Source organism: Ictidomys tridecemlineatus, chromosome 7, assembly GCF_052094955.1.
Source record: "Ictidomys tridecemlineatus isolate mIctTri1 chromosome 7, mIctTri1.hap1, whole genome shotgun sequence".
NCBI classification, from domain to species: domain Eukaryota; kingdom Metazoa; phylum Chordata; class Mammalia; order Rodentia; family Sciuridae; genus Ictidomys; species Ictidomys tridecemlineatus.
Genome location: NC_135483.1, coordinates 132,086,527 through 132,114,119, shown reverse-complemented (window position 1 = coordinate 132,114,119; position 27,593 = coordinate 132,086,527). Strand labels below are relative to the sequence as shown.

The following is a 27,593-nucleotide window of genomic DNA, read 5'->3' as shown; positions in this document are numbered from 1 at the left end:
CCAGGTGGCTGAAACTCAATGGAAAGAGAGAAAATAAGGAAATCTTTACAGCCTCTTCTGTACATTAGGAGCAGGAATAGAAGGATATAAAGTGAACCTGGAAGGATAAATTGATGGAGTAACATTTCCCCTGTAAGGCAAAACAGCAGAAGTACATTGATATTTATACCATGACCTCAGTTTCTTTGTAGGGAGGCTGTGGCTTAGGAGAAGCATTTACCATCATTCAACTAATTTCCCCTGAAACTAGGCTCCAAAATAGCATTCAATGGCTACATATTTTGCCATACTATCTTGGCTTCTAAAATTAGTTTGGAAATACTTTAGCATTCCCCATTAAGATCTGACTTGATTTCATCTGTCTGTGAAACTTTTCATTAAACCTACATTCTGAAATACTTATTGCTTCTCAGATACAGTTCTTAGCATTATCAGCATTTAAAGAATATCAATGAAATCAATTCAGTTTATTCCTGCCCCCTGAAATACTGGTAGAGAGCCTTCTTATTTTGTTTCTCTCATGATGTTACTTGACAATCAAATGCTGGCTCCTTCTTTACTCTTATTAGCATGGAGGCTATAATATTATCCACTTTCTTTGTCTCTAGTGATTTCCAACAACAGTAAGGGAAGGAATCAGGAAATTAATTCTTTTCATCTTAAATGCTTTAGTCTCTTTCTTTTCCAATATAAGTCATGATAGATCAGACTTGCTAGTGGTTTTATAATGTCCCTTATAATCTCACCAGTGTGTTCACTCCAATATTTTTAAGCTCTTTACCATTTGAGGGGTGATTAAAGTATCCAGTGACATCAAAAAGTCTCTCCCATTGGCTTTGCTATAGTGTTTAAAATTCAACCCATTGGAGAAATTTCTCTGATACAGAAATTCATCTCCAGAAAACTTTTGTTAATTGAACTTAGATTACCTAAGGCAAGTTACATCTTGACACAATTACTAATCAGCTTCAGTATCATCATGAATTAAGTGGAAGCCATGGGTGTTTAGACCCACATTCTTATTTACAGTAGCTAAATGCTTAACCTTCAGGCAGAGGAATTAACTCTAGTTCTTATAGTCAACATACTTCTAGTTAGAGTTAAGAACCAAAAGAGCATAAAAATTACCTATCAAAAAATCTTATACCATATACATATATCACTAGCTGATATGTATTCTCTTATCTGATGATTAGGCCCCATGTATCTCTGAATTCAGTAAGTACTTAACAAAGACCCTTGGATAAATATTAGCTTTTCTTAGGACTAATAGCTTTTCATAGGACTAAGATTCAGGGGAAGTTCACAACTAGAGGCAAGGTCTAGAGATGCAACTGTGTAACTACAGGCAAAAGAGACCAGATATATAGTATTCTATAATATATATTTATATGTAAATATTTATTATATAGAATATATAACACTATATTTAGTGTTCACAGTCAAGTTCATAAGGGAAAACTATATGCTATAGGCACATTTGTCCTTCTCCCCAATTAAAAATCTATTGAGCCTTAACTTTACGTCAATGCCTTATAAGCTACAGGATTCAAAATTATTGATTGATATTTCTTTTATGATAATGGTAACTCACACTTTTTTAACATATAAAGCAATATTTTAAGCTTTTGGTAGATAAGGGCTAATTTAATCCTCATAATAACTCCATGAAGTAGATAATATCATCAACTCCATTTTATAGGAGACAAATTATTGGAGAAATTCAGTAATTTATTCCTGAATTGAGAAGTGTCCAGCCTAGGAATTAACACCTGGAAATCTGATACAAAAGATTTAGGTTTAACTTCTCTGCTACACAGGCTCTATGGTCATGGAGAATATATCCAGCTGCACAGACAAATGAGTGCTACTGTGCAAACCAATCAGAACATCTTCCTCCCCCTTTTTTTCTGTGGTCTCAGTGTGTAACTGCAACCATAGCAGTCACTCACTATTACCATGAATCCCAATATGGGTAAGACACAAAGGCAACAATAAATGTCATCTGTGGGAATTTGATATAAAACATCCCTTCCCTTTCCCGCCTTGGAAAAACATCCAGAGCAAGATGAGTCATGGCAAAGTATTCCCTGCTGTCAGTCATCTGCTGCAGACCCACGCAGCAGGCAGCCTTAGGGAACTGAGAACATCTGTAGTAGCCATATGCCCCAAGCCCTGCAGTCAAAGCCAGGATAGGGTGTTCCCCACTAACAGTGGTAATACAGTAGGAAGAGGAGGCACTGTTGTCACTAGTTTTTCAAGACATCTTTTATGCTCCCCCACTAATTGATTAAAATCACTATAGGCATAAATAAAACTAATAATTTCAAGTTACAGTGGTCAAACAGCATAGGAATTTTTGTGAGAGGAAGAGAAGTGCAAGATAACAAAAAATTTACCTTTACTTTCAACATTTTGTGCCTCTACACATTTGTCCCTGACATACCCAAAGAACCTGATGGTAACTCTAATGAGGTTTGTACCCATTGCAAGGAATACTCCCAAAAGGTCGGAGCCCCTTTCAATGATTCATTTGTTATTTTGACACATGCCTTTTTGTGTGTGTGTTGTGTAAAGTGTAATGTCCAACATGCGATCTGAAGTGCAATCATGGAAGAATGTAGAGCACTTTGTATCACCCACACAGAGACAGGGCTCGCTCAGTTGTGCGAAGACATTGGCATGCACTAGACCACCTAGAACAGAATCTCCACTTCCCAAAAGATGAGCTGTGTGGCTTGGGGAAGTCAACGTTTATGATCAGGAAGTTTTGGGCATATTTGTGACCATTTTTAATAACTTTATTTTTTATACCCAAGTAAATATTCATGTTCTTTTTACTTCAGAGTTCAAATTATATATATTTCCTTAAGATTTTCTTGTGGATTCCATAAGAGAAAGCATGTACAAGATGCACCCTACTAACTGGCACAAAACTGTTGCTTAATAAAAGCTATTATTTAAAAAAAAAATACTAGCCATGGGGACAATTAAATGGGTTACCCAGGGCACTCATTTTGCACTAGAGGCACCACATTTCTTTATTGTTCACACTATCCCTCAGCCTGAGAGGCTTTTCCTCTGAAGTTCCACATGTCACAATCATTTAAGACTAGACTAAATGATGCTTCCTCCACAAAACTTTCCATTTCCCTGAGAGGAATTATTTTCCTCTCCTCAGACAATCCATCACACTTCCAAGAATGTTTTTTTCTTTTGATAAAATATCCCTGTTTTCAGTCATACTTGTAACCTCTATAATTTTTAGAACAGTGCCTCGTAATATTCTTGTTAAATTTTATCAATTTAAAATACATATTATATATTTTAAGTTGCTTTTACTCATCCTGAGATGAGTTCTTATTATTTTGTTACTTTTTCCCTGTTCCAATTTTGCAAGGATTGTAAGGGGGGGAAATGTAGATCTGTTCAACAATCACACACACCTCATGGACAGAGTATGCCATGCACATGGCCATATATAGCCTCAGTTAGCAATGACTTCCACACAATGGGTGGCTGTCTGCAGGGTTCTCCTTGCACTTTGACCTTGACAATCTTCTGCATGTACCATAGTGATAAGCAGATTTGCTCATATTCTGAGTCAGCTCAATCAGTTCAGTGTTAATGAAATTGACTGAACAAATAGCAATTTAGGCATGTAAGACTGTTTTAAGTATATTTAAGGCTTTTTAACATGAATATACCTTGTGAAAAAATGTGGAACCAAATAACCAAATATTTACTTGGGCATAAAATAATAAATATGCCCCAAAACTTCATGATGAAAAATGTTGACTTGGTTTTCCAGGAGAATGAGTAGAGCACCATAAATCATCATGGCTTGTTCTAAGACTCATATTTTCTGCTACACTTATTCAATACCAGAAATTCCAAACTTGAACAGGAACTAGGGCTGAGAAGTGGGAAATAATAATAATCCAGCTTAAGAGAAATGTGACTTATGGTTGAGACATGGTGTAAGACATTTTCTTTATAATTTCAATCACCAAATAATGTATCTGTGGTTTATCTCATATAGAAAAAAGAGCTGAATTTTGCTTTTTCCAATTATCATTTTTAAGTATAACAGCTGAGGATAAATGTTAACAAAAAATGTGTCAATGGAAAGGAGTGATAGTCAATAATAATTATAAATTCACACACACCTGCATTTTCTGAACAAAGGGGAATGACTCCGGATGAAACACAGTGAAAATATGTTTTGTGGATGTTACAGTTATCTCATAGAATTTCCGCTACAGGATATTGATGGATTATTGAATTAGGGCTTTTTTGATATAAAATCTGATCTGTCTTATAAAGTATTAATTGGTCTTAGGATGTGAAAAACTCATTTTATTTAGCAATAATCTTTTAACTTAGAACAAATTTATAAGGGAATCATTCATGCAACATATGTAATCATATATGACAATGCTGTTTTCAGTGGGTTTTTGAGCTCAGACCAGAACCAGTACCATTCAAAATCTATTGAATAGGTGACCTTGGCCTTTGGCATTTTCTTTTCTCTCTTGGCGCATCCTTTGTTCACTATAATTCCTCCTTATCCAGTAAGCATCTAGGTAACCTATGATATTTACCCTCTTCCCTCTCAGGAGGTTGTCTTTAAAACAGAGTGACACAATGTGTCATTTTTCCACTCACATTCCAAGGGAATAGATGTTATGAATTTATCTAAAATAGGTTTTAAGAGTCAAATAAATTTGGGAAATGCTGCATTATGCAAAGGGAATTTACTTGTTTTTACAGAATTTCCCCAGACCTCTAATATCATTAATGTGCACTGAGTACCCTCTAGAGAAGGACATTTCCTTTAGATAAGTTATAGAAATCTCTTTCCAATAGCATCTATTGACATCTCATTCTTTTTAGAATTATAGATGAAGGAGAAAGAGTAAACCAGGACAGGTCTGAGTTCAAACCCTGGTTCTAAAACTTACTTAAAAACTTTGTGTGAAAGTTTTCTCATAAGAAGCACCTGGCACATAGAACATATCAGAAAATAGGAGTAGCTATGATGTGATTATGTGGTTGTTAATAGTTGTGATTATAACATATAAGCATCCAGGGAGCAGAGTAGAGTACCCTTATTCTAGGAAAACCCCAAGCTAAATAAAAAAGAAAGTAGATGGAAATGGTCAGAAGCCACCATAAGACTGAATGCATAAGATAGTAACAGGGAATTCTTCCTAAGCCAGTAGTGCTGCAGACATGTGCAAGACTTCGGGAAAGAAATGAGAAGAGTTCAATTCTCAAGCCATTGCTTATAATAGATAAAAGTCTCTTTTTGAATACAGCTGATCACAAAGGAATTGGAATCCAAGCCTTCTATCCCAGGAAGGAGACGAAGCACCTCAAGACCAAGGGAGATGGGAGACTATATGCATGGGTGTCTTAACATCTGTACAATGAGGATGAGAATGGAACCATCATCCTTAATTTTTTATTAGGAAGCAAATTATATTAAAGCATGTGAAGTCATGAGAACAGTGAGTGGCATGCAATAAATGGTAGCCATTAGCATTACCCTTGTTCCTAAAATGTACTTTCAATTACTGATCATGATACTCTTAGAAATCCAGAAATAAAAGATATGTACTGAGTATCCTTTTGGATGCACCTGCTCATCTGTAACCAAGGGAACTAACCCGATGAGTTAATCTCTGAAGTTTCTTAAAAGATGAGTAACTCCATTGCATCACTGAATCTTTGAAGAAGTTTACCACGGTTTGCAGTTAAGAAACAGATTTTCCTCACCCTAGTTAATAATAGTCACATTCATTTCTTTCTTTCTTTACTTCCTACCAGCCAAATTCTTTGCTGAATACTTGTAAGTGTATTATCTCATCTCCCCTTCCCAGCAACACTCTGGCATAGGATACTCTTCTATTCCTCATTTTCCAAATGAGGAAACAGAGTCTTGAAGAGATTAATTAAATAATCTGCCAAAGGCCCTTTACTGAATAACAGTACAGTCAGGTCTGTCCAATTCTATGTACTACATAATGCTACACATCTAATAAATTTACTTCTCAAAGGCACTGCCTTACTGTTTCTGAATATTTTAAGTATTTTAAAATAAGATGCAATTAAAAATAAATCATTTATCCTGTTGACATCTCAGACACTTACTACTGCATAGCGGAACATGAATGTGACAACCAGGTTTGTGCCAATTAGATTAGCTCACTTTTCAAATGGCAGGCAATACATACAACGTCACTTAGATATTCTGAAAGGATAATTCTAGTTTCATGTTTCTCCATTAGGATGTCAGATATCTAAATATGTTAATGATTGCTATGATTTAATTATGTTGGTGATTGTGTGTTAAATCTATCTGTAGGTGATGATTAAGCTGAAGATGTTGCTTTAGAACTATTGTGTTATCAAATCGCCCACCACCTTTTTGCAGCTTAGTCCTCTTGTTATAATGCTTCTCTATAAAACAGTTTTGGGTTTGTCCTATTTGTTTTCAGTAGGCACCTTTAGACTTAACAAGGTTACTGGTAAAATAAGAGAAATGACCAACTGTTTCATTGATGGCCTCGTGCCTTCCCCCACAGTCCAGTTTGAGTCTATCCATCAGACTAAAGGACTATGTGTGCTCATTTGAACTAGCTATTCCATCTATTCTTGTTGATATAATATAGAGTCAAAGTTATTAAATTGTCTTTCTAAATGTATCTCTATTTCCTCAATCAAATAAATAGCTCTTTTGTCTTTCTTGCTTCAAAGACACCACAACTACGTACAATAGTCCATATCTGAGTGCACTGTATACAAAAATACTTCTTTTTAAGATACTCTCCTGCTTCAGACAACTTGCCACATCCCTAATGCCAAAAGACTGAATTCCCAGGACATAAAAGGCAGTCAGAACAAGACCTTGTCCCACACAGACCTCATCCATCACTTCCCACTTAATATTATACATTCTAGTATACTTCTAGTCTATTAAAACCATGTTACTTAACAACCTCACATGGATATTGTGTGTTTGTCCTTGTCTTTATAGCACCAAGGTGATCCTCTGAAAGTGTGTGCCAGAGCCTGTCACTGCCATGCCTCCCCATCATCCATTGATGCCTGTTGTCAGTCCCTGTCATCACAGCACTTATAAGGCCATGCTTCCCCTATCACCCTCCACACTTGCCTGCTCTCTCACCCCTTCTGTAGCCATCCCCTACTCTTTACCCCTCAGCTTACTGTTTTGGCCTCACTGACCACATGCCCTAACATGCTCCAGCCCTTGGGCCAGTTGTATTCTATTCCAATGGGAGTAGCAAAATACCACACACTCCTGGCTTAAATAAATGTGTTTTCTCACAGTTCTGGAGGCTCGAAGTCCAAAATCAGGTGGTATTTCAGAAAAGGCTTCCCTTCCCGGCTGGCAGATACTGCCTTAGGGCTGTGTCTTCCCATAGCCATTCCTCTCTGCAGCTGGGCTCCCAATGTCTCTTCCTCTTCTTACTAGGACAAAGCCAATTGAAGAAGATTCTGCTTGTATGACCTCATGTAACCTTATTTATTTCCTTAAAGATCTCATCTCCAAATACAGTCATATGAGAAGTTAGAGTTTCCACATGTGAATTCTGGGGCACATAGTTCAGTACATAAGAGTCTTTATATGGTTATTACCCTTTCCCCAGATGGCCTTATGACTCACTCCTTGTTTTTCTCAATTCTTTACCAAAATGTGATCTCCTCAACCAGTCCTTTCCCATTCTATTAAAAGTTACAAACTTTCTCCTACTCTGAGTGCTTATTATCCTCTTTGTTTTTCTCAATGACTTTCTATAATACTATCAATATTTAATCTACTATGTATTGTTTCATTAATTTATTTATTTTAATTAGGTATATATGACAGCAGAATGAATTTTGACTCATTGTACACAATTGCAACACAACTTTTCATTTATCTGGTTGTACATCATGTAGCATAGCACCATATATACAGTCATACATGTACCTAGGGTAATGATGTCCATCTCATTCCACCATCTTTTCTGCCCCAATGCACCCTCTCTACCTTCCCTCCCTTTGCCCAATCAAAGATCCTCCATTTATCCCATAACCAACCCCCAATTATGGATCGGCATCCACTTATCAGAGAGAACATTTGGCCTTTGGTTTTTTGGGGGGATTGGCTTACTTTGCTTAGCATGAAATTTGTATTTTTTGACTTTTTTTTATCTCTCTCACCTCCACAATATTGTAAATCACAGGATGGCAAGAATCTAAGACCAGTTCATCTCTGATGAACCCCTGGTGCTACAATACTACCTGGCATATAGGAGATTCTGCTTACTCAGTTTTGCAAGAAAAATTATTTTGAATTTTACCAATGTTCTCTAAATATATTCCTCCTTAGCTTTAAAAATGTTAAGTACAGTGTTTCCTGGATTCTTTGCACAATCACTCTATGGGCATCTTCCATTTTTATACTTCCAAGAATTCTATTACAATGTTCCATTCTCGTGGCCTTTCTCATATTGCAGATCCACTCTGAGCTACATACTGCACTCTGGAGGCAGCCTCTCATTTATTGCTCCACAATTTAAAGATAGATACTATTGTCCTGAGTCCACAGAGAAAGAAGTCAAAACACAGAGAAGTTGTCATGTTTAAAACTTTTGTCTCTGACTCCAAAGTGCAACTTTTTGTAGACTATAGGTTATTACCCATCACAGTCACACATACTGTTCTGGCCAGGTTGAAGTTTCCCTTGGGTTATAGTTTAGATATGAGGTGTCTCCCCAAAACTCATGTGTTTGTCAATGCAAGAATTTTCAGAAGTGAAATGATTAGATTATGAGAGCTATATAACATAATCAGTGGATTAAGCCACTGATACGGATTAACTGGGTGGAAACTAGAGGCAGGTAGAGTGTAGCTGGAGGAAGTAGGTCACTGGGAGGCCTGGCATTAGGGTTTATATTTTGTCCTTGGTGACCTGAGCTCTTTCTGATTCCTAGCCTCTAGCTATGAAGTCAGCCAACCATGGACTGAATCTATGAAAACATGAGCCAAAATAAACTTTTCCCCCTGTACATTGTTCTTATCAGGTCTTTTGATCACAGCAATACATATCTGACTGAAATACCACCTGTGAACCACTTTCTATAAACCATCTTACTGTCAGGGAGAGTTAGAGGGATTCATTAGCTTAGCAAATATTTATTGAGCTCCTCTTATGTGCTGAGGACTATTTGCATAGATCGATGATATGTTGTCTTTGCAGAATTTATAGGCTAGTTATAAATATACTGTAAAATGGAATACTTTCATTGCTGTAATATTTGAAAAACATTGTGATGAATTCTAGAAATGGATTCTAAAAGAGAGAGAAGTCTCTTCTTAGTCCACTTTCCATATAAGGAGTGTGGAAAGAACTGAGATATATATAAAATGTCAAGTAAACTCTCCAGTCAGATTTTTCTTCTAGTTCTGTTCCTGGTCTTCACCATGGGATCTCTCCTGTTCTTCAGGTCTCAGCTTGCTCAATGGCAACATTGATATTAGGACATTTCGTTTGTAGAATTTGGACTGAGGGATGTCTGGAAGACCGTAGCTACATAACCAAAATAGTTCTTCTCTTGGAGGCTGCATTAGAGTTACACATTATGGTGACTCATTTATCACTGCTCCTCTTAAGAAATTCTCCTATGAAAAACATTTTCCATGGCCCTACTTTTTTGATAGAATACAGTCTATAATATTCCACCTAGGAGTCTTAGAGGGAGCAGTAGAATACTAAAGAGATGCTGAGATAAAATAAATAAAAATAAATGCTAGATACATAAATGACAAGGGCAGAGTTTGCTAATTTCTCACCTGTGCCTCTGCTTGGCTTCACCACAAGTCATTCATGGCTAAGTGACTTTCTCCTTCTAGGAAGTGAAATGTGCCTTTGCTTTTCTAACAGGACTTTCTATTTGAGATAAGCATTGTTGCCTCTTGGATGAGGCCTTTGTATTCTGAGGTTGCAATGTGATTTTTTTTTCCCTAGGGCAGGTCTCTAATGATATTTTTAATCTTCAAAGGACCTCCCCAGTCTACTAAAAAGAAAGGAATAAAAACTGCCAAGCATTCACTGAACTGATCAGCTCAGAAAGGAATAATCTCTACTTGGTGCCCCAAAAGATAACTAAACCCCATGCTCTTGTGCTCTGTGGTTTTAAGAATGGTAAAGGGTTGGAGGAAACTACACACAGAGCATCAAGAGTTACCTTGCCCTCTGGAGACCCTTCAACAATAGGCAAAAAAATAATAGCTCGTATCATCAAGTTTCACTCCGTGCCAAATACTTTTTTCTAAAAGTGTTACCTGGGTATGAGTTCTGCTGAACAGTGTGACGCTTTCACTGTGATCACAATGCAGCTTTCTTTCTTTCTTCACCATCCCATGAACTTTGCTCACTGCGGGTAATTGACTATTGTGTTTAGAGGATGATATGGAAGACTTTCCTTTTGTTGGATCACTGCCAGGTAATAAATATTTCTGATCACTTTCTGTTGTAAAAAACAGTCTCAGTAATAAAGGTACAACTTCCAACCTACTTCAGGTCAGTCTGCTGTGGGCAATGGGCCTCAACAATCTACACTTCCTCAACTCTCCATGATCTGGTTGCTAATTGCTCCCCTGTAAATAAAAAATAAAATAAAATAAAAACTGAGAGAGAAGAAAGGTTATGGAGCTGGCCATATCTGTGGGTCCTCTCTGAGATCTAGAAGATGGCTAGAGCTACATTATCTCTCCTAGGCTCTTGGTGGGACTTATGAGGAGCCCTACTGAGTCCCTTCTTCCTTTCAGGTCCCCTTTCCCCCATGCTCTCTCTCCACAACTCCTTTCCAATTCCTTTATTTTGCCCCTGTCATCTGGTGTTTTACCAACTGAATCTTACTCTGGAGTCCCTTGGACTCCGATCCCATGATAGCTCTTGATCTGAAGCATGGATCAAGCAGAGCAATGAAGCTCTTCTGGTGATACTGGCATGGTCCTATCCCAATCATAATCTCCCTGGCTCTGCTGATGAAGAAGACAGCCTGCATTTCTCTACTCTCTATGTCTTCAAGGTTGATGTCCCTTGTCCACAATATACCAGGTGTTCATTCAGAACGTCTTGTAAATACCTGTGCTCAGTGCCCCACCTGCAGGAAGCACATTTCATAGATCTTGGGGCAGGTCTTTAACAATCCTTCCATTTTAGACCTGAACCTGGAAGGTGAAAGCTACTAAGGTAAGGAGGGAAACACAGCAATTGTTGGTCTTCTCTGAAGAATTCTCTTCCTCACTCCCCTCAACCACTCTTCTTTCCACTGCCGGTCTTTTTTACATTCTTGATGTAATGATTCTGTAGATTTCATTCATAAAATTTGCATATGTGGGGTGAAAGGAGGTCATTCTCACTTGTGTTCCCTAAAATCTATTGTAATAGCATATTATATCAGTGAAAAAAGAGAATCCCTTGATACTCTACTACACAATATTAACTCATTTGATCCTAGAACAAGTCCATGAAATAGAGATTGTCCCCAATACACAGATGAGTAAACTGAGTGTCTTTGACATTTAGTAAATAGCTAGAGTTTTACTCAGTAGGTAAAGAATGGAGCCAGGACTCATATTTAGGAAGAGTAATGGAGAGCTTGTGCCCTTAAGCAGTAAGCTACATACAGATACTATGTGCATGGAAAATCAGTTAACACAGACATGAGGTGCATTTTTCTAAAGGGAGAAAAAATGAGAAAATTATGATGTCTTGGTTGGAATTAGATTTTTCTTGAGCCTTACTAATACTGAGAATTTATGCAAATGAAATTTGGAATAAATATATTTTATGTGTGAATATAAATATGCTGGAAAAAATCTCTAACCTAGCAAAACAAGATCTCCAAACTTTGGCATCTTTTTTCAGCTACCATTCCATCTTTCAGTTCATCTATTTAAACACTTCAAAAGAATTTTTGTATAATTATGTCTATTTCCTATATTTTCATTCACCCTTGAATTCATTCCAAGTAGTTTCATAGCTCCTCTTCTGCCAAAATATCTCTTGAGGATGTTACCTGGGATTCCATGATCTTTTCTTGGTTCTCATTGTGACTTTCTGCAAAATTTATTCAGTTTATCATACCCTCCTTTTGAAATACTTCCTTCTCTTAGCCCCTGATACACCACAGCTTGATTTTTCTGTCTCTCACCATCAGCTCCTCTCCAAGTCTTTTAGGTTCTTATTTTTCTCCCATTGAATCCTGCAGTACCTCTGTGGTCATGTCCCAAACTTCTCTATCTGTACTTATTCCCTAAGCAAACTCATCCAGTCAGCCTTTAAATCTAATCCATTCTCCAATGACTACCAAATTCACATCCTTGGCTTAGACTACTCTCTGAACTGAACTGAACTGAATTGCACTGCACTGAACTGTTCTTTCACACCCTGCCTTCTAGACATCTCCATTTAGATATCTCAAAGTTAACACACTCAAAATCTATGGATATATACAATCTTCAAATCTACCTTCCACCATACTCTTCCACACTTAAAACATGGTATCTCTATTCTTCTAGTTTTTTAAACACAAATTTGACATCCACTATGATCCCTCCCATCCTGTCACATCCCATTCAATCTATCAGTGATTTCTATCATTGCTACCTTCAATGCATCTCAAACAGACCCCTCCTCATCACCTGCTGCGGCACCACTCTAGTCCAAATCACTAGACTGCTTGCCAATCCTGTTGCATTCTTTTTCTAAGTGCCTTTTTTGCTTTCAGCCTGGCCTTAGGTATAAGCTCTTCTTTGCCCAAACATGAGTGATAGTTTTAAATCAAATGATGCCAACCTTCGCATAAAACTCTCCAGTGTCTGCCTTTTGAGAGCAAAGTTCCAGATCTATAACTTCAGCTGCATTGTGTGGCTCCCTGATTTATTTTTGATTTACATGCTCTCTCCACCCTACCATGTGACTCCATGACCACCAGGTGATTCCAGTCATGCTGTCTTCTCTGCTGAACACAGAATGCGCTGTAAATACACACCACAAATAGAATAACATACCTTCAAAGCAGCTCAAAAGGAGTCCTGACTTTTTATTTTAAAATGCAGCTAGGTGTATTTTTAAATGCTTTTTATTAATGAAGATACAATTTTCATAATTATTCAGATAACCCTCAGTTTGCTGGCTCAATAGCAATATTTGAACTTTTTTGCAATTTATAAATTTTAGTAAAAATGAGAGAGCTATTTCATAAATGGCTCAAGGCATTTGTGTTTTTACTCACGACACAAAATTTGGAAATGAACCTGAGTCTAACTAATACTACTAGTTCAGTATAATTGCATATACACCTTTACAAATAATGGATAATGTTCTTGTAAGTATGATTTTTTCTCTAAATTAGTTTTATTACACATGGAAGTTGAGAGTTCATCCTGACAAACTCGTACCTGCATGGAAATTGATTTTAGTTCATAATCCCTCCTCTTTGCCATCTCCTTCCTTTCACTTGTCTATTAATTTATGTTTTATTGGTTCTTTATGTTACCCTATTCTTCCCTCTTCCTTTCCTTTACTTTAATCTAGCTTCTGTACATGAGAGAAAAATTCAACCTTTGAGTTTACGATTTGGCTAATTTCACTGAGTATGATATCCTCCAACTGTTTACCAGCAAATGCCATAATTTAATTCTTTTTTATGGCGGAATAGAACTCCATTGTGTATGTAGACCACACTTTCTTAATCTATTCATCTATTGATGGGCATCTAGGTTGATTCCATAGTTTAGATACTTAGAATTGTGATACTATAAACATTAATGTATTGCTGTATTGCTCTAATATACTGATTTTAGATGTTTGGGGAAAATACCAATCAGGGGGATAGCAGAGTTTTATGGTAGTTTCATCCCTAGATTTTTTAATGTATCTATATTCTTCTTTCCAGAGTGGTTGTTCTAGTCTACAACCCCACCAACAATGTACAAGTATACCTTTTTCCTCACAGCCTTGACAGCATTTATTGTTATTTGTATTCTTGGTCATTACCATTCTGACTGGAGTGAGATGAAATCTTAATGTAGTTTTGATTTCCCCGACTGCTAGAGATGGTGTTGAATAATTTTTTTTTTAATATATTTGGTGGCCATTTGTGTTTCTTCTTTTGGGAAGTTTCTGTTTAATTCTTTTGGCCATTTATGATTGAATTGTTTAGCTGTTTTTTTTTTAATTCTTTGTATATTCTGAATATTAATCCTTTATCAGAGGAGTAGTGGGCCAAGATTTTTCTTCCACTGTATCGGCTCTCTTTTCAAGCTCTTAACAATTTCCTTTGCTGTGCAGAAGCCTTTTCATTTGATTGCATTCCACTTATTGATTTTTTTTTATTTTATTTCTTGTGCTTTGAGTATCTTCTTGTTAAAGAACTTGGTGCCAGCACATAAGTGATGAAGTAATGACCCTATGTTTCCCTGCTGCAGTTGTAAAGTTTCTCATCTAATTCCTAAGTCTTTGATCCACTTCAACTTAAATTTTCTGCAAAGTGAGAGACAGGGATCTTGTTTCATTTGTCTATATATAGTTACCGAGATTTCCCAGCACCATTTGTTTAAAAGGCTGTCTTTTCCCCAATATATGTTCTCGGCACCTTTGTCAAATATTACACAACTGTAGATATGTGAATTTCTCTCTGTCTTCTATGCTGTCCCATTGGTCTTCATGTGCACTGTGGTGCCACTTCCCACTTCCATGCTGTTTTGTTCATACAGCTCTGTAGTATAATTTCAGATCAGATATTGTGATGCCTCCTGCTTCACTTATTTTTTTCCTTAGTATTGCTTTGGCTATTCTGAGTTTCTTATTCTTTCAAACAAATTTAAGAATTGTTTTTTTTTCCTAATTCTGTGAATAATGTCATTGGTATCTTGATGGGATTGCACTGAATCTGTATATTGCTTTCAATAGTATAAATATGCTGTTTCTTAGCAAACACTATTGATTTCATTTGGATATAAGATAAATTTTAACAAGCTCTTGACTTTTTTTTCTAGTTTTTTTTTTTTTTAGTTCCCTGGTTTAAACATTATTGAATATTTCTATTTTTTTCTCCAGTGATAGATTGGTACTTACTGGATTATATTTCCATTGCTTTTATCCCCAATATCTCACCCAGGAAAAAAATGTTTAGGAGTATAAGTGATGACTTCTTAGGGAAATGTCACTTTAAAAAGGTATATCTTGACTGAAGTTGGAGGTTGTGGAAATTGGGAAGCTAAACTAGCTTTGCTCTGTAAAATGTATTCTATTCTCCTCTTCTTCAAAGTCCCATGTATCTCCATCTATGCAAGATGGATTGAGATATTAAATTTCAAACTAAAAGTGAATAGCATGTAAACGTGAGTCTTCAGTCAACTGAAAAGGAGTTGACTGTTTAATAGAAACATGTAGGAAACAATGATAGTAGACAGCAAATCTATGCATTGGCAGTGCAGCCAATGCATAGAGCTCAACTGTTTTTCTGAAACAATATAATTTTATGATTTTCAATACTAGACAGCAAATTTGAAAGCATTTGTATTGAAAAACATGGTTTTCAATTTATTACACAAAACAAAATAACTCTATATTCTATTGCAGACCTATTGGCTTTCTGTCCTTAAATCCTATACTCATGGATTTCTCAGAAATCCATATTTTATATTTTGTTTTGTGATTAGCAGTGTACCCCAAATGTTGGAAGATTCGAAACTGTTAAGTATCAAATCTGTGAATTCATAATGATATTCTAAATGATCTAGGAAATGTCATTTTAAGTAGTAAAAACAATATGTATTTTGGTTCATTAGGAAAGTACATAATGGCTATTTCTCACAGCTCTTCAGACTCCCTGTTTAACCAATATGTATTGTGATGCCTGGCCTGAAGCACTTCTATATTTAGTTCTAATGGAACAGTCTTAAATTGCTTATTTTCTGTTTACTAAAGTCGGCCTGTTTGTTGCCATGGAAACTATGACAAGTGCTCTAGCTAACTATTTTATTAAATGAATTGAAGATATAGCTGAAGACAGAAGGTGCTGCATATTATTCTTAAAGCATATTTTCCAACACTTGTAAAACTAAAGCCACCTTCATATAAAATATATGAATTCTGTTATAAATAAGGTCTTTTCCATTTCAAATTTGGGAGACTATCCATATGTGGAAATCTAAATTATAGATTTATAATAGACATCTCTAACTTACAAATAGTCTGTGTTCTAAAAGTGTATTCATAAATAAATTGGAAATTAAAATACATTTGCCCACTGAAACAGTTTCACAAATAATAATTAGATCTCCCACTCTCAAAAAATCATTCCTTGTGATGTCCTTAATCTAGAGTAGTATCAGAAAAAAGCTTTTGATCTTAGCTCAGACAACAGGAGGGTCCATGATGCAGGAGTCGGAAGAAAGGAAAGAGTTATCTCATACCTGATTTGATAGGTAGGACATCACTAGCACCCACTGGCCCTTGCAGATGTTGGGGCTTCAACTGCATCTTTCTGTCACATGCCAGTGGTCCTGTTCCCAGCCTTCAGGTGTCCTAGGCACTTTCTCAAATTCCCTGTGAAGTTCAATGCCAGACCATCCTGGCTCTCAACCTGTTTTTGCCCATACATTGAAATATCACTCTCTTCAAGATTCATGAAGATCTCAGCTAAGCTATTAAAAAAAAGAAAGAAGTCAAACTACTATTTTGTGAGAGATCAAGAACCCTTCCTGAATAATTTGCATTTAAAATACATTTTAGAACCCAAACCTATCTCTGCCTTGTGAGATTTCCTTCATATGAGGATGTGAGTAAACTGCTTTGAGATATTCCAAAAGGAAGGATGTGTGTAAACTGCCTTGAGATAATACTAGAAGTCAAGTCCAAGGAGTCAGTCAGAAGTTGGATCATTTTTAAAAAGTCAGTGAGTCAACAGTATTGCATATATCTGTTGGAGGATCAGTGTTGGTAGCTGATAGTAATAGGGAACAAATGAATACAGTAGTCAAAGTCTAAGTCTATAATTAATTAGTTATGTCCAAGAAATTAAAGAAAAAAAAGACAAAATTTGCTTAGTGTTTTAAAATCAAGATTTTACAAAATAGATTAGTTTCATGTTTATATAGTCATACTTTATGTAAGTTCAGGTTCAAAGCAAATATATAAGGAAAGATTAAGAGCTTTTTTCTAAAAAAAATTAAATGATGCATCCTTCCCCCCCCCCCCATATTTACTATTGTAGGGATGATGTAAAAGCTGAAGGGATTTACATTCTACTTTTCCAAAGTGTGGTAACAAAATTAGCCTGTAAACTATGTATGTTTCTACATACATAAAATAAATACATATGCAATAAAATATGAAGTGAAAATCAATTATTTTTAATTAATTTCAGTGGTTATCTAAGATAGACAATTCTGTAAGATTGTATTTCAAATTTAGTATTACTGATAGGGTAAAATGAAGGCATTTTTTTAATCTAATACTTTGTTTTTCATCTCCTTAGGGTCCACTTTCATTTGTAACACTCACGTAATTCCAGTGAAAAACCAAGAGGGTGTCGCTATGATGTTCATCATTAACTTTGAATATGTGACAGATGAGGAAAATGCTGCCTCCCCAGAGAGGGTAAACCCTATATTACCAGTCAAAACTGTAAACCGTAAGTAAAAGGCATAAAACTCTTGATGTTCTTGTAATAATTTGCATCTATTCTTCATTTTTATTCAGTTCTCAAAATATATTTACATTTGAAATAATATAGATCTATATAAGAAAGTCAAACTTGATATTTCCCTTTGGTGCCTTAGGAAATTTATCAGCTGCTTTAGAAGTGATTTGATTTGGATATATAGTAATTTTTTTACTAATCTTCTACTGAATTGTGTGTATGTATATGTCTATATATACATTCTTAAAGACAAAACTATCGTCAGAATTATCCCAGGTGGGATTCCTAAGTCAAAGAGCTAATGCTATGTAATCTTTCCACATACTCCCAAATTCCTATATATATGATTTGAATCATTTTGCATACCACCAGCAGTATATCATCCCTATTCCCCAGAACTCAGACAGCAGAAACAGTCTTCTTGAATTTTTTAGTCATTATAAGTGGGAAGGACCTCCATTAGCTGCAGCTTATGTTTCCCTTATTATGGGTGAGGGTCATATATTTAAGCACCATGGGCATTTCTCTTTTGTTAATTCTTCATCTCCTATACACATTTTCTATTACTTTTTTCTCTTCTTTTCAATTTCTAAAACAAATTGCCAATAGCTTTCCCAGTAAATAATTTGGTTTTTACTTCGAATGGTCTGTTGTTGTTGTTAAATAAAAGGGAATGGGGGTGAGTGTTGATATGGTTACTTACCAACTTTTTCCTTTGTTGTTTTGGAATTCTTGAGTCATAATCAGAAAAATCTTCATTATTTCAAGGTAGTAAATAAATTTACTTTTTTATTGGAATCTATATGATTTCATATTTTAAATGTGCAATATATTTTGCTTTGGGGTACAGTACATGTTTATATTTTTATCTGTGATTCTCAGTTGTTCTAATAGCATTTATTTAAAATTTTCACCAGAAATTTAAGATGTCACTTTTATCATGTACTTCATTATGTATTTGGGGCTATCTCTGAACTTGTTTTTTTCTAATGGTTATTTATCTTCAGAATTATACTGTTTTACATATACAGTTAGTGTTTGATCTCATTGATTGAATTTAATTTTTAGGGGTCTGGGTTATTTTAAATGAATTTTCAATATGAACTTTATAAATAACTTTTATAGATTCAGAACAAAATCCTTTTGATATTTATATTGGATTCACCTTGACTTTATTAATTAACTTGAGTATTTAAGTAATTATAATGTTGAGTCATTTATTCTAAGAATATAAAATATATATTTACTTTTTTAAGTCTGAGTTTTATGTCTTTCAGGGAATATTTAAAATATTTTCTCATTTGATTAATCTGCTTCATGGGCTTTAAATTGTTCTGTTGTTGCTGCTGCTGCCTGTGTTGCTAATATAAATCTTCTCTTTCATGATATCTTCTAATAATTTTTTTCATATATAAAAGCTGCTGATTTTTTCACTTTGTTAAATTTATGTCCTACTATCTTAGCAAATTGTTTTAGTTTGTAGCTTCATATACATTGATTCTAATGAGTTTTTAAAATATTCTACTATATGAAATAGAGATTTTTTTCTTTCCAATTTGGGTACATCTCTTATCTAAATGTACTTGGTATTACTTCCAATATATCATTAAAAGAAATTATCTGTGAACATTATCATGCCCTGTTCCTGATGTTTGTGTATATGCCACCAGTGCTTCCCAAATGCTCCAATGATGGCATGTGGGTTGAGTTGCATGTACTTTGTAATTTTAAGGCAGTTTCCATTGACTTTCATTTATTAAGAAGGAATGTTCAAATTTGTACAAGTGCTTTTTAGCATCTTTGGTAATTGGTAATTGGTAATTCCTCCTTTCTGTGGTATTTTATAAATGAAGTTACAAACATGGAGCCATTCTTACATCCCTGAAAGAACACAATATATTTCATTTTGCAATATGCAATATTCTCTCATCTAATAGTAACTTAGAATGCTATATCAATATTCATTAGGAACATTGAGGTGTAATTTTTGCATATAATATGCAATTTTCTCAGGTGATTAATTCATTAAAAATAGTTTGGAGTTTCTCTGTTTTCTTTGCTGTGGAATCATTGAAACAGAAGATAATCCACAGTTTTAAAGTTAGATGTGGTTGGTTCCCCTGTGAATTCATCTACTGGTATTTATTTGTAGAGTAGCTCTTTGACAAATTTGTTCATCTTTCTAGAGACTGATCTAAACAAAATATCAAATTTTTCTGATACGGTTGGTTTTGACAAATTTCATTTCCCTGGAAATATGTATTTAATTTTGATTTTTTTTTGATGGGGGGGATACCAGGATTTGAACTTAAGGGCACTCAAACACTGAGCCACATCCTCAGGCCTATTTTGTATTTTATTTAGAGACCAGGTCTCACTTGAGTTGCTTAGCACCTTGCTTTTACTGAGGCTAGCTTTAAACTCGCTGTACTCCTGTCTCAGCCTTCGGAGGAGTCTTTGGGATTACAGATGTGCGCCACCACGCTCAGCTAATGTTGATATTTGTAAAATCTGTTTTAATAGAATTTTGCAAAACAAATTTATGTTTCCAAACTTTCCTCTGTTCTGATTATTTCATTCCTTAAATTTATCATTTTTTAGTTTTATTTTCTCCATTTAGATTTTTAATAATTAGTGACTTCCAAAGAACTAAATTTTTATTAATTTTTTAAATTCTGTAATATTTAAGCTCACAAAATTTTGCTTTTATCTTTATTAATTCAGTTTTTATTGGATTATTTTATTGTATCTTTTCCATTTATTGGTTTATCTTTAAAAATCAATTTCTTAAATATGATTTTAAGGTCATATATCTTTTCAAATTCATATAAGCTATATCTTATCAATACAGATATGTAATATTTTCAGTATTTTTTCCTAAAATATATGGAACCTTTGATTTCTTAGTTTTTAACTCAAGAGTTCTTTACTGTGGATAGTTTTTAATTTTCCAGTAGAAAAGGTATTTTTACAAAGTATTATTTTGTTAATAACTACTAGTTTTACTTTGTTAGATTCATAAAATGTTGTGCACATATATTTCTTATTTTGTAATTTTCTAATATTTGTTTTGTGTTTTATTATTTTATCAATTTTCATGAATGTAAATGTGTAATGAAAAGAATATACTGTTAAGGAATATCTAAGTATGTGCTTTGCTGTCTACTTTTTTTTTAAAGAGAGAGAGTGAGAGAGACAGAGAGAGAATTTTTTAATATTAATTTTTTAGTTTTCGGCAGACACAACATCTTTGTTTGTATGTGGTGCTGAGGATCAAACCCAGGCCGCACGCATGCCAGGCAAGCCTGCTACCACTTGAGCCACATCCCCAGCCCTTGCTGTCTACTTTTTAAAGTTATTACTCTTACTTACATTCTGTCTTTCAGATATGTTTTGGACTTTAAAATATACTCTTCTATTTTTAGGTTGTTTCTATTTCTCCTCATATTTCCTATAATTTTATTAATAGTACTACTGGTACTTATTTCATTGATGTTCACATTTTATAAATATTCATATAAATAATTTAATATTATTACTGTAATTTGGGCTTTACTAGTAAAAAAGCTATATTTTATGTTTAATAATTTTTCATCTCAGTTTTTTGGCATCTTAAATATGACACTTGGATCTTTTTTCCCCTTTTTTTTTTCCTATATTTTAAAAAGTACCTTTCAGTCTTTGTTTTAGTTTGTCTTTTTTATGTAATGGTAAGTTAGGTTTTTCTTTGTTACTTATAATATTAACTGATAATACCTGCTTTAGGTATTTCCATTTATTGAAAAATCGATTTTTTTTCCTAGTACTTATATTTATTTCACTTTTTTTTACTTTGTTTTTGTTTTCTGGAGACCATGTATTACTGCATTGCCCAGACTGGCCTCTAACTCCTGGGCTCAAGTCATACTTTTTCCTCAACCTCCCAAACATCTGAGACTACAGGAATTTACCACTGAGCCTGTCTCCTTACTACTAACATATTCTAGCTTATCAAGTATAAGTTAAATATACTCAAAGTATTTTATTATGTTTTCTTTTGTTTTTCACCTTGTTGTTGTTTCATTCAATTTTTGCTTTTCTTTTGGTGTTTGGTCACATTTGAATTGTTTTCTAGTGGCTATCTTTATATAAAGACATAGAATGTCATTCATGTGGAATTAGGCAGTTTGTGAAATTTACAGATTGGTTCTAAGAAAATCTTATATACTAACTTTAATCCCTTCCCCTTTTCATCAGATACTGTATTTTCTATTTTGATTCCCTATTTTGAGAAATAATAAAATTAGCTTATGAATCCTACACTCTCCTTTCCACAATGCAATTTTAGTCAATATCATTATATTTCTTAATGTTCCTACATGTCCTTGGTCTCCTTTCAGTTTGTTGATCTAAATTGTTCCACTTGACTCCCATCTATTTACTGACAAAGCACTTAATTAGCTTATTTTGCTTTTTTTTCTTCTACTCCCATTTTGTTTGGTGTGGTATAGCTTATCAAGTATATAATGTGTATATACTTCTTAATTTTGTTTTGATTTTATATGTGTAGTGAAATGTTTGCATCAACTTGTCAATGATTCCCTAAGCATAACTTCTAAGACACAGTGTATTCTCTTCAGGAAAGTTTCTTGGGTGAAATGTTTGCAAGTTCTTTCCCTTGGTTTTTCTATAGCCTTGATCTTTGAAGCCCATCCAATATTGAAAAAGCCCCTCTGGTTCACACTTCGCTGCCCTGTGAGCCTGATACAGGTTATTGCTTCCTTTTTTGTGTTAACTATTACTGACAAGGAGTCTGATGCCAACTGCTTAACAGACCTTTGTGATTTGGGTATCCGGGATCCTGTGCACTTTTTGTATCCCCTTCCATTATTTCTACAGTAACTAGCGCTCAGTCTTGTTTTTAGTACTTTTTTACTCATTGTGGGTATTATTCTCCTGATGGTGAACTCTTTGATATGGGTTCAGCACTCAAAGGTGATGTCCTCCTCTTTTTCCTTTTTTATTCCACTTGACTCTACCTTGCAGAGTGCATTTTTAGCCAATTCTGCTGGCATGGTCTTGGGTGTTTCTTTTCCTGTTTGTATATTGGCAGTAGTAAGTTCCTGTTCTTCAATTACTTTGTTATGCATGATTTATGGCACTATCTCTGTCTCCCTCCCTTAATGATAACTATAATTTTGAGGAGAATCCATGGAGAAATTAGAATTGAGGTGACATTTTCTATGAAAAGCTAGAAGTCTTTCACAAAATGTTAGTATTTGAGAAAAGCATTTGCTATACTTTATATACGTTCAAATAGCAAATATATGTAATACAAAAACCGTTGTCTTAAAAGCCTATGATATAAACCTAAGAAGTATACTAAATCAAACCAACTACTAATTTTTCGTAGTATCAATTACTTCCTTAGGTATGTCAAAATAACAGAAAGATGCTATTTTATTAAAGTAGTATTAAGACAAATATATTAATGTGATTCAAATATTCTGAATGTTTTAACTTGAACAATATTACACTTGGGAAAAACACACCAAAGTCACAAATTCATCAGTCTTCCAAATAACATGTTCAGAAACAAAATTGAACTACTATAAAACTATTTTTATTCCAAAGTTGTCTTCTTGTATGTTGATGACTATTTCAATTCTGTTTTATTTTTCACTAATATATTCAGCCCTTATTGAATGACTCCTGGGAGTAAACTTCAGCTAATGTCAGCCTTTATTTCTGTAATGAATATCAATAACATCATTTGTTTGAGAGAATGCCTAGTTTAGTTCCTTCATTGTCTCCTCAAATTTTTCATTTTTCCCATGGGATTTTTTTTAATGGTCCATCAAATTGGATGGAAATGAAAATGAGAGGAGTACATCTGCAGTAGGACAGAGAAAGAGATTTTAAAAATAATAATAATAATGTGTTCATTTAAAACTGAAATGCAAACAAAGAAATGAAACTTTGGTTTCCCAAATGTAAGATAACCAATATTATATATAATATTTGATCTATGCAACTTTATATTCAATTAAAATGGTATTTCATGTGCAAGTCATGAAAAATACAGTGGAGATTCTGCACCTTATTTTGTGAACATCAGTAGTTTCCTTGTGTTATGCTGTCACCCACCCAGGGAGGCACTGGACAGAGTATGACTATACACAAAAATTGGTTTCCAGAGTATTTTAGAGGCTCATTGTTTACAACCAGTATGTTGTTTTTAACTGTACCCTTTTGTCCTTATGTGGTCTATATCTCCCTTTACTTGGTGTCAGTATTTTAAGAATTGATTGTTAAATTAAGCAGAAAAGTTTAATAGGTAGAAATAATGCATGATAACTTTTGATACATCCAGTTACTACTTGATATTATGTCATCTTTGGCAAACACTGGCGATTAATTTCTCTTAAAGTACTATTTTAGTGCTAGTGTAAAATAATGATTTTTGACTCTTTCAAATATTGTTGTTTGAGAGGAAGGAAGAAAAGAAATACAAAAGGAAGGAAGTAAAGATGATCAAATTCCAATCCACCTTATTGCAAACACTTCTTAAACTCAAAATAATAATATTATTTCCAACCTACTGTCCAAGTACAAGTTTTAATGTCACTTGAAGTGATCAGAAATGGAACTGTGGTTACAAAGAAGTGTATGATGATACATACAAAGCAAATTTCAATCTGGCATTATCCTTAACCACTGCTTAACTTCTTATGTAAATAAAGTGCATGTAAGTGTGTGTGTGTGTGTATGTGTGTGTATGTGTGTGTGTGTGTGAGAGAGAGAGAGAGAGAGAAACATATGCACATGTGTGTGTATGTCCCAGGGAGGTAGGACTTAAGTTAGAGTAGTGGGAAAAGGAAAAATGTTACTGTTTTTGTTTTCTTTTGGAAAGAATGTGAGTTTCCATGAATTTAACTCCTTCTGAAATGTAGAGGAAAAACTGGTGTGACAATATAAGAGGTACAGATTTTTAAAAATAAAGCTTTAAAATGAGATGATTAAGAAAAAAGAAAAAGTGCTAAATGCGCAATAGAAAAGATAAAGCATTAAAAGCGACTATGATTAAAGGACCTGAATAAGTTCTGGAGAACAGAGACTTGTTTCATGAAGTGGTAGATTATTCCTCAGTGTAAATCTCTACTTTCAGAGTCAAGGGCCCTACACAAGAAAAGTAAGGAGATTTATTTGGGAAAATTGAGCTATTCGCAAACTTATTCTCTGTGTGAGATATAAGACCAGCCACATATGTATTTACCATTTATGTCCCTTTGAATGAAACAACTACAGATAAAAATGTTATTTTTAATTGGTATACTTATCAAATTAATAAATACTCCACTCTGAGCCAATTAACTTCTACATAATAAATATAAATAGCAAATAAAATATATGAAAGTTTTTCTAAATGATGGCTTCTATAAAAAATATGCAATCTGAAACAATGAAATGATACAAGAAAATTTTACCTTTCTTACTAGATATAAGAAGACACTTCTAAAGGAGCTAATACCAATAGAAAGAGTTGTTCTCTTTTGTTCCTATTTTAATATCTCTGCTATGAAATATTTCTACAGTGCAGAATAGAACCAAATTATGGGTTAATGTTTATACTATTAATGTTTAGGCTTCTTATTTTTAAAATAGATTTATCCATTTTAAATAAGATATTTTGAAGTGTAATTTTAAATTATTTAAAAATATATTTGAATTTCACATGTCTTCTATTCTAAATCATAAATCTGGTATCATATTCTGGTTAAAAATATATACACTGTAATTTGCTAAAGTTTTATTGAGAGAGTTGAGAGGAAACTAAATTAAACAAAAAAATCTTGATTAAACAATATACTTCCAAACAAAAAAAAAAGAGTGCTTTTCTTTTTAATCTTATTTTAAAAAGCTATTTAAGTCATTAATAAAAATTGACTTTCAACTTATATTCCCAAACAGATTTTTAAAATAATATTTTCACTTCTTTTATCAACGTAAATTACTTTTTATTTCAATTTAGGTTGATTTAGTGTTGCCATCACCACCAAAAATCCACAAAATATCAAGACTTTGCTAATATTTAGACATTTCCCAATGCACAATAGGCTCAAGTTAAATTTTCCTTATTATCAAGAAGATATTGAGTGTCATCAAGTAAATAAATGATTACATTACCTGTCAAAAAGTATATATGAAATACATTTTTTTTCTTTTCAGATTCTTCACTATTTCCCTTAGCAATATTGTGAAACTTCTCTGGATTTCTCTTGAATCTGATCCTAAATCCACTCTTTTATTCCCCCACAGATGACCTCACCTCTGATGCCTCAGAGCTGAGCCATGGGAAGGCTTGGGGTGAGAATGCCCTAAACAGCCCATCCTCAATCAATGTGTCTCCCTGGGAATTGAGATGGATCAGACTCCATTCTTTCAATGCATCTGCACTGATGGCCCCTCTCTTGCCAATGTTTTCTACTGGCTCCTTCTTCTGTTGCTCATACTCACGCTGCTGAAAATAAATAACTAACTTACTTTTCAACAGACACATTTTGTTTATATCACATCATATTTTTAAAAGTTTTAATTAGTTAAATTTGTTGCCAACATGTTGAAAAACGGAATATTACACATTAAAATTAGGATATCTGGCATACACACGCATACACACACACACACACACACACACACACACACACACAGAGCTACACACCCTACATAATAAGCAAGAACAGAATACTAGCCACCTACTTTAGATGGGGTATGCTTTCCAGTTTGTTGCATTCCTCACGTCTCCTTATTTTTGTTGTTGTTTTTTGGTTTTGTTTGTTTGTTTGTTTCAGTGCTGGGAAACACTACCCAGGGCCTTTTACATGTTAGGCTAGTGCTCTGCCACAGAGCCACAAATCACATCTCCCTTAACTCTACTCCTAAACACTGTTTAATCTTTCAGGAGGTTCTTTTAGTCTTCCTCGCTTCATAGTCATCTTCTATATAAATCCTATTTGGGCAATCTTTTCTGTTACATATGGAAAAAAGACCTTCTCATAAATTATTATATTCTTTAGACTCAAAACTTTCTTTAGACTTTTCTCATTATTTACAATCTTGTATTTCCACCTGCTCAATGGATATATGCTTTGGAAAATTTAATATTTCTGGAAGATTTAGCATTTCAAGCTAAAGTTTAAGGTTCTATCTGGAACAACCATATAACCTATCCCACCAAAAATTGTTCAGCTTCATTCATACCGAATGGTATCATCATCCAAGCCACCTAAGCCAGAAATTCTAGCAGGATGCTAAGCTTCTCCTTCCCTCTAATCCTCTCAACTCTTTGCCAATGGGTGGTCAAAACAGACCTCTTAAAGATCTCTCCCATTCATCCTCCAGTAAATTCTTTGCTCAGACTTTCAACACCTCTTATTTGGACTGAAAAATACTCTCATAATTTTATCCCTGCTTTCGGCTTCTTTTCTTCAGGATAATATGTAAATTTAAAATAGATCATAATAATCTATTATTTATAGCCCTTGCAGTTTTTCTCTATTGCCCCAGAATATAAAACTGCAAAGCCCTAAGTGTGCATAAATACAAAAGACCTTCCACATAGCTTCTGATGCTTCCTCAGCTTCATCTCCCATCACATCCCATACTTCACAAAAGTTTTCTTGAAACCTCTATTCATTTCATGCCATTTCATTTGCATAACATGGTATCTCCTATGATAAAATGTAATAGTGATAATTCCTCCTAGCATACTTATTCCTGAGGACTTTCCACCTGTGTAGCATTCTTCCCTGAGACTTGATCCTGCCCATGTTCCCTCAACTACATTAGTAACATTGTTCACCTAGTAGACAATACAATAAG

General features: G+C 34.3%; 1 protein-coding gene across 5 annotated transcripts in view; it reads left to right on the top strand.

The window, feature by feature from the left end:
- The window catches only part of Kcnh7 (potassium voltage-gated channel subfamily H member 7), a 460,547-nt gene that overhangs the window by 287,910 nt on the left and 145,044 nt on the right, over positions 1-27,593 (top strand). For all 5 annotated transcript variants that reach the window (XM_078017498.1, XM_021729010.3, XM_021728984.3 and 2 more), the window contains exon 3: positions 17,568-17,723. In XM_078017498.1, the coding sequence (XP_077873624.1) occupies positions 17,568-17,723 (156 nt within the window). The remainder of the gene's footprint in view (positions 1-17,567; positions 17,724-27,593) is intronic.